Source organism: Dendrobates tinctorius, unplaced genomic scaffold (genome assembly GCF_039654945.1).
Source record: "Dendrobates tinctorius isolate UK_male_01 unplaced genomic scaffold, ASM3965494v1 ptg000020l, whole genome shotgun sequence".
In the NCBI taxonomy this organism is placed as follows: Eukaryota; Metazoa; Chordata; class Amphibia; order Anura; family Dendrobatidae; genus Dendrobates; species Dendrobates tinctorius.
In genome coordinates this window covers 14,177,501-14,186,303 of record NW_027361688.1, presented here as the reverse complement: position 1 = coordinate 14,186,303, position 8,803 = coordinate 14,177,501, and the positions used below count along the sequence as shown (strand labels likewise).

The following is an 8,803-nucleotide window of genomic DNA, read 5'->3' as shown; positions in this document are numbered from 1 at the left end:
TTTTAACAAATGTTTAATAGGTTAGAGTAGAGTAGGGCCCGGCCAAAAGAGTCTACCTTGTTGTGGCGGCGGCTTAAAAAATCTTTTGGTCAAAGGAAAAGTTGCTGGCTATGTATGTGATCTCGTGATGGGAACTGATAATGTGTGATTGGTAGGGACATGGTGCAGAAGTGGAGCTTTTCCAAGAATGGGCGGTGGGACTGTGAAAGGTTTGAGGGGAGGAGGCGGAGCTGGGAGTGGAGCTGGGGCAGAGCGTTAAGGAGGCTCGAAAATGTTGCCAGTATGGGGCCATGAAATTCCCGGTGGCAGCCCTGATCCTTGTCCACTCAACCCACCACTGTTATTGGATTTACTGGGTTGCTCATGCATGGCGACTGGTGTGGTTGTCCCATCCTTTAACGTTATCTCTTGGCTGTGTGCGAGTTGACATGACCTGACTCTTGCTAATGTGTTGACTTAGGTTACGAAGACATCTACGTGACCTGACTCCCATCACTGTTTAGGTCACTGGGACTCGGGTGGTGCATATGGCGTCACACGCCACCTGGAACTGGAACCATATGGTGTCACATGTCTAATGGATCCACTTCATGCTGTCCATTTCTCAGCTACTACTACTCCTCTATACCAAGCCTCTCCACCGCACAGGGGTCCTTTGCTCCAGTGATTGGTGGTGGTGTCAGACAAACAATCTAATATTTCTGTTCATGCCCCAAATTTTGCTCTGAATAGAAAAGTTTGGGGTGTTTTTTCTGCTTTTATGCCAGTTTCTCACATAGTTGGTACTAGATCAGGGAGGGCAAACTTTTACAAACTGCAGATGAGATTCCTCCACTGCCTGACCACAGCGCATTGTGAAACAGACTCATATAGTCAACCTTTCGTTTCACTGTGCACTGTGGTAAGAAAAAGGATATGAGAGGAGACCCCACAAGCCCTGTCATAGAAAGAGCATAGAGAACTGGTCTTGCTGTCTATTCTACAGTGACACGACGACATGTCACCGGGGAGCGAGAAGAAGACGATGAAGACCTCTGCAGCCGGCTGTCTCTACTTCTTGCATCTTGTGGGTGAGTAACTAAACCTCGGGTATTTGTGTCCATCAGTTAGAGAGTCGAGTAATCTACGCTCATCAGCACCTTACTACCGTAATATTTTTGCCTTATATGAAAAATGATGCTGTATTGGCACGGATAAAGGAGGTCCATCCTTTGCTATCAGAATTGCTCACTTTTCCATTGTTTTCCATCTGGCCCTGACCTGCATGGCGACTTCTCACAAGCATGACTGCTGTCTGCATTGTTTCCAACGAAGACACATTTGACTCCTCATATTTCCAACACTATCTATACCGATTACCAACGTACAGAAACTTCCCATTCTGTTGCTAATAACTCTAGAATACACTAATAAATTTTAGAATATAATAATGACCCATGTGCACCCTAAAAAAATAAGTGCCCTGTGTCGCCTTGCAGACGATAATAATGTCCCCTGTGTCATGTGTCACTTACAAAGTAATAATGCATCTTGAGCGCTCTCTTAAAAAATAATGCATTAGAGTGGCAGTGTTTCCTCAGATACTAACGCCCAGGGTGTCTACAGTTTCCCTTAATGAATGCTAATGCCCAAAGTGTCTACAGTTCCCCTTAATGAGTACTAATGTCCAGGGTGTCTACAGTTCCCCTTAATGAGTACTGATGCCCAGGGTGTCTACAGTTCCTCTTAATGAGTACTGATGCCCAGGGTATCTACAGTTCCCCTTAATGAGTACTAATGCCCAGAGTGTCTACAGATCCCCTTAATGAGTACTGATGCCCAGGGTGTCTACAGTTCCCCTTAATGAGTACTAATGCCCAGAGTGTCTACAGATCCCCTTAATGAGTACTGATGCCCAAAGTGTCTACAGTTCCCCTTAATGAGTACTGATGCCCAGGGTGTCTACAGTTCCCCGTAATGAGTACTGATGCCCAAAATGTCTACAGTTCCCCTTAATGAGTACTGATGCCCAGGGTGTCTACAGTTCCCCTTAATGAGTACTGATGCCCAAAGTGTCTACAGTTCCCCTTAATGAGTACTAATGCCCAGGGTGTCTACAGTTCCCCTTAATGAGTACTGATGCCCAAAATGTCTACAGTTCCCCTTAATGAGTACTGATGCCCAGGGTGTCTACAGTTCCCCTTAATGAGTACTAATGCCCAGGGTGTCTACAGTTCCCCTTAATGAGTACTAATGCCCAGGGTGTCTACAGTTCTCCTTAATGAGTACTAATGCCCAGGGTGTCTACAGTTCCCCTTAATGAGTACTAATGCCCATGGTGTCTACAGATCCCCTTAATGAGTACTGATGCCCATGGTGTCTACAGATCCCCTTAATGAGTACTGATGCCCAGGGTGTCTACAGATCCCCTGAATGAGTACTAATGCCCAGGGTGTCTACAGTTCTCCTTAATGAGTACTGATGCCCAGGGTGTCTACAGTTCTCCTTAATGAGTACTAATGTCCAGGGTGTCTACAGTTCCCCTTAATGAGTACTAATGCCCAGGGTGTCTACAGTTCCCCTTAATGAGTACTAATGCCCAGGGTGTCTACAGTTCTCCTTAATGAGTACTAATGCCCAGGGTGTCTACAGTTCCCCTTAATGAGTACTAATGTCCAGGGTGTCTACAGTTCCCCTTAATGAGTACTGATGCCCAGGGTGTCTACAGATCCCCTGAATGAGTACTAATGCCCAGGGTGTCTACAGTTCTCCTTAATGAGTGCTAATGCCCAGGGTGTCTACAGTTCCCCTGAATGAGTACTAATGCCCAGGGTATCTACAGTTCTCCTTAATGAGTGCTAATGCCCAGGGTGTCTACAGTTCCCCTTAATGAGTGCTAATGCCCAGGGTGTCTACAGTTCCCCTTAATGAGTACTAATGCCCAGGGTGTCTACAGTTCTCCTTAATGAGTGCTAATGCCCAGGGTGTCTACAGTTCCCCTTAATGAGTGCTAATGCCCAGGGTGTCTACAGTTCCCCTTAATGAGTACTAATGCCCAGGGTGTCTACAGTTCCCCTTAATGAGTACTGATGCCCAAAATGTCTACAGTTCCCCTTAATGAGTACTGATGCCCAAAATGTCTACAGTTCCCCTTAATGAGTACTGATGCCCAAAATGTCTACAGTTCCCCTTAATGAGTACTGATGCCCATGGTGTCTACAGATCCCCTTAATGAGTACTGATGCCCAGGGTGTCTATAGATCCCCTGAATGAGTACTAATGCCCAAGGTGTCTACAGCTCCCCTTAATGAGTACTAATGCCCAGGGTGTCTACAGTTCCCCTTAATGAGTACTAATGCCCAGGGTGTCTACAGTTCTCCTTAATGAGTACTAATGTTCAGGATGTCTACAGTTCCCCTTAATGAGTACTAATGCCCAGGGTGTCTACAGTTCTCCTTAATGAGTACTAATGTCCAGGGTGTCTACAGTTCCCCTTAATGAGTACTAATGTCCAGGGTGTCTACAGTTCCCCTTAATGAGTACTAATGCCCAGGGTGTCTACAGTTCCCCTTAATGAGTACTAATGCCCAGGGTGTCTACAGTTCTCCTTAATGAGTACTAATGCCCAGGGTGTCTACAGTTCCCCTTAATGAGTACTAATGTCCAGGGTGTCTACAGTTCCCCTTAATGAGTACTAATGTCCAGGGTGTCTACAGATCCCCTTAATGAGTACTGATGCCCAGGGTGTCTACAGATCCCCTGAATGAGTACTAATGCCCAGGGTGTCTACAGATCCCCTTAATGAGTACTAATGCCCAGGGTGTCTACAGTTCCCCTTAATGAGTACTAATGCCCAGGGTGTCTACAGTTCTCCTTAATGAGTACTAATGCCCAGGGTGTCTACAGTTCCCCTTAATGAGTACTAATGTCCAGGGTGTCTACAGATCCCCTTAATGAGTACTGATGCCCAGGGTGTCTACAGATCCCCTGAATGAGTACTAATGCCCAGGGTGTCTACAGATCCCCTGAATGAGTACTAATGCCCAGGGTGTCTACAGATCCCCTTAATGAGTACTAATGCCCAGGGTGTCTACAGATCCCCTTAATGAGTACAAATGCCCAGAGTGCTCCTTTATTGAATAGTAAAGCCCAGAGTGTCTCTATAATTGATAATAATGGGGCGCACAGTCCTTCATAAATGGGTAATTAAAACCCTTGAGTGCCCCCCCAAAAGCAATAAAAGCTACTTATTATATGTAGTAATGCTCCCCCCCAAAATAAATAAATAAATAAAAGTAAACAAAACATGAAATCTATACTCACCTAATCCTGAGTACCAGGACAACCGAGTTCTCCTCTGGGGAAATAGAAGTCAAGCACAGGATTCACGAAGTGATCATGTTATCTCACTACTTGCATCAGGACCCTGACGTCCGTTGCATGGCTCCACTGTCCTAAAGCGACTTGCGTCTTTAAAGGCAAAGAATGTTGGTGGAGCAGGGAGTCCATGGCTCCATGCACCACCACAGGTTATAGTATTATAAAAGGAACATGGATGGATTTTTCTTTGGTGTCCATGTTCCTCATGTTACAACATTGAGGTACACAAAGACCCCAAATCCGTACTCTGAATCTGATTTTTGGGGTCACAGTTACCGGTTATAGGAGTCTTGCGCCCATAGGGGAACAGATGGATCCCTGCAACGGGCTCCTGTGCCAGAGTGGATCCCTCACCGTCCCATATGGGAAGTACAAGTTGACTTGATTCATTACATAAAGCTTCTGATCATTCATTTAACAAACTTCACAGTGTATTTTTACATAAATTTGTGAATTAGGGTAATGAAATATTTGCATGTAGTTGAACAATGGGCCCCCAAAGTTGATGCCACGGGCGGGCCATTGGCTTCCCAGCCTGACACTGGTCTTACGGATGCAGAAATGGGCTAAGAGAAAATGACTCTCAGCATTGGCCATTATTTTGCTTTAACAAAAAAAATGATTTGTGTTGTGTAATTTAAACATAATTTTGTCCCCCACAGTTGTGACCGTATCAGGAGAAGTTGTCACAGGATCCGTGAAGGATACACTAACCTTACCCTGTACTTACACTGTTCATAAATATCAACACCACATTTGCTGGGGACGAGGCGAATGCCCATTATCTGGGTGTAACAATGAGATTATCAGGACTGACGGCCAAAATGTGACCATGATGAAATCTGACCGATACCATCTGCTGGGGAACATTAGTCAGGGGGACGTGTCCCTGACCATCACCGGGGTCACTAAAGAGGATGAAGGAACCTACTGCTGCCGCGTGCAGATCCCTGGACTATTCAATGATAAGAAAATAGATAGAAAAGTGATGATACGAGAAGGTGAGAACTAGGAAAACCCCAAATTGTTAGATTGTGTCAAGGAAATGAGAAGCTATATTCCATTGGGTCAGGGCATAGTCCCAAGTAAGAGGTCAATGAATGATAAGAGATGAATAGTCACTCAGAACCTATAGGCAGCCTATGAAGAAGGACTCTCATAGCCAGTATAAAAGCCGAAGCAATGAATGCAGGGGTCATTTTGGGGTGAGTCCACTAAGACAACATCTGAGCGCACCGATAGAAATAGGGAGAGAGAGACATAAAACACTAAAAAAACTCTACAGATAGTCTGTAGTCAAGAACGGTTGAACGATTAGATTAGTCAAATGATTAATAGTTTCTGGGATACAATTGATATAAAGTTTCATCAAGGTCAGATCTTAGAATCATAGAGTTGGAAGGGACCTCCTGGGCCATCTGGTCCAACCCCCTGCTCAAAGCAGGGATTCGTTAATCATCCCAGTCAGATGTCTGTCCAACCTCTGTTTGAAGACTTCTATTGAAGGAGAACTCACCACTTCTCGTGGCAGCCTGTTCCACTCATTGATCACTCTGTCAAAAAGTTTTTTCTAATATCTAATCTGTGTCTCCTCCCATTCAGTTTCATCCCATTGCTTGTGTTGGTACCTCACCTCTATCATCGTGGGTTGTTCCTGTACCCCTTATAGCCACATACGCTGAACACCCCAAAGGCCAGTTCTGTTGATAACTCTCAGATCTGGAAATACTGTATGTACAATATAGTAGTGATTATAGGGGCACTTGATGACCTATCCCTAGGAGTCTTGCGGACGTGGCCTTCTTCTGATAGTGGCCTCCGTAAAGCATCCATGGGTTAATGCCCCCTAATCAGTGAGAATAGTTTACTTTTCCCTATCTGCAGACTTTCTGCAAATGCTACGACCCACCGCCTCCTACTCAAACACAGTAGACAAGAGGGAGAGGAGGGGGATGCTGCTGCAATACTTACTGTTTTGATGGCACAGCAGCACTAGACTTCCCACCCCAAATGCAGCAACCCAAATCCTTCATTTGTCTCCAGCAGTTTACATGTATTAGAAATTATTTTCTCTTTTCAGTGGACAACGCAACAATGATCGGCGTTAAAAATCCTGAACCAGGTTCCACAACCGCGAGGACGACCATGAATGACACGTGTAAATATGGCGGACGCATTTGCTTTATTAGATCTCGGCCAAGTAAAAAAATAAAGTAGAATGGAAGAAATGGGGCACAACTTTATTTTTTTTTAGAAATTTCACATCTTCTCTTTTCCCTTGATAGATCATTTATCTAACAATTCTGTGTCTTTCACGACTCTGGGAACGTCTGACGCCTCAAAGGTGAGATGTTTCTGCTCACAATACTTAGTTATAGACCTAATGCACAAAAATATTGAAAATTCAAAGCAAGTGACTGCAACAAATAAAGTAGAACCTCATCAAAACCTGAAAATTAAGGCGTGTAGTAATAATATAAGCAAATACCTCCAATCAGAAATATAGTATAGTTCTTCTGATTAGCCATGTCTCTTACCCCATGTGCAAGACATTGCAGTAGCTTAGACATCCATGGTTATGGCCACTAACAACTAGCTAGCTGTTACTATATTAGTGGTAGTAACCATGGATACCTAAGCTATGCAATGCCCTGCACATGGGGTAAGCAACATAGCTAATCAGAAGAACTATACTACATTTCTAATTTGAGGTATTTGCCAATATTATTATTATTACTACAGCCAACCCCTAAATTAATCAGAAGTGGCTTCCACAAAGAAAATTTGTATAGGAGTCCGGGAAGATCTATAGGTGCTTTTATGTACTTTTCATTGGTTTCTAGGTGACCACATCACTGGAAAAACCCTCATCTGTCACCACTTCTGTGATCGCGGGTGTTTCTGGAGCAGTTTTCCTTGTTGCTTTGATGGGAGTCACCATATATATAAGTATGGATAATACGGGGCACCCTATAGAAATGCCTGGTCAGAAAATGTGACTCATTAAGCTGAGAATTTCATATAGTGATTAAATGTGAACAGAGCTGCAATACCAGGAGCAGCCAGTGGACAGAGGTTGCGCTGTTTCTGTCATGAAGCAAATTGCGGGGTTTGTAGAAGCAACTGAGGACCCTCTGCTATATATTAATTTTACACAATGCCCTATTATCACCTATCACTGAAGTATTTGGAACCCCATTATTCTTTTTCCAGGTAAATATCGAAATGGGAAAGCCACAGAAAAAGAAAGGTAAATATCAGTTTTACTGAGTGTGTATATTTTGGCAAGTTTTTTTTTTATTACTTTGAGGGTACGTGCACACGCTGCGGATTAATCCGCACGGATTTTGCAAAAACCGCAGATAATCCGCAGGTCCAAAGACCTGCGGATTATCTGCGGTTTTGCCTGCGGTTTGGTCCTGCGGATTCACTATCTCCACAATGGTGGAGATAGGAACCCGCAGCAGATTCAAAACCGCAGCAAATCCGCGCGGTTTTTTCCGCAGCGTCGGCACAGCGTTTTTTTTTTTACCATTCAAATGAATGGTACTGTACACCGCAGCTAAAACTGCTGCGTGTCCGCAGCGGAATCCGCAGCGTGTGCACACAGCCTAACGCATCCAATAAAAAAAAAAAATTTAAAAAAAAAAAATCATGATTAAAAATTTCATTTAGTTTGGTTTCTACCTTGCATCCGTGCTCCCCATTTCTCGCTCTTATCTATTTAGACCATAATTACATTTTCTGACTCCAAATTACAACAATGCCAATACCCATCAAAAATTAGTTTCTGCTTTAGCTTTCTGCTGTAGATTAAAAAAAACAACAAAAAAAACCATCTGTTTCAGAATTGTCCCTAACCCCAAAACTCTTGCTACCTGTTGTGACCACCAGGGGGAGCTTAGTATGCACTGCGCATACATTGCGATTGAAGGCAGCAGGATTTTTACCCTTGAGGCTGTGTGTGCCCACGTTGCGTTTAAGCTTTTTTGCTGCTTTTTTTCCGCAGCGGAACCGCTTAAAAACACATTCCCATGCAATCCTATGGGATTCCGCAATTGCTGTACGCATGCTGCAGATTTTACCGCTGCTTCAGTCACTGCTCCGTGAGCAACAGGTGTAATCATGCCCCCAGGACTGACTGACATCTATCCATCAGTACAGACCCGGCTGGTAGTCAGTGCTGGGGATGTGGTTACAGCCACCGCTCACTGAACGGTGACTGAAGCCATGCCTCTACGACTGAAAGCCAGAGTCTGCTGGGAGAAATAAAGTTCATTTTCTCCCTGCAAGGAGATAAACCTTGAAGCTGCTGCACAGGTTAACAATGCTAATTACCAGCAGATCAACCCCATATCTATAGATTAATAGCATTTTTTTTTTGGCATAGCAGGTTCCCAGAGTGTATAACACTCAAAGTGCAGTCTGCAGTACCATTAACCCC

At 44.2% G+C, this 8,803-nt stretch overlaps 1 protein-coding gene across 3 annotated transcripts in view; it reads left to right on the top strand.

The window, feature by feature from the left end:
• The first annotated feature begins 962 nt into the window (after positions 1-962).
• LOC141083465 (hepatitis A virus cellular receptor 1 homolog) overlaps positions 963-8,803 on the top strand; it is a 9,303-nt gene continuing 1,462 nt past the window's right edge. Inside the window, exons 1-5 of one of the 3 annotated variants that reach the window (XM_073567741.1) lie at positions 963-1,070; positions 5,022-5,360; positions 6,440-6,517; positions 6,645-6,703; positions 7,573-7,609. In XM_073567741.1, the coding sequence (XP_073423842.1) occupies positions 998-1,070; positions 5,022-5,360; positions 6,440-6,517; positions 6,645-6,703; positions 7,573-7,609 (586 nt within the window). In that variant the 5' untranslated portion in view covers positions 963-997. Of the gene's footprint in view, positions 1,071-5,021; positions 5,361-6,439; positions 6,518-6,644; positions 6,868-7,572; positions 8,322-8,803 lie in introns of those variants that run through there. The other 2 variants (XM_073567740.1, XM_073567739.1) reach the window with 2 other exon arrangements.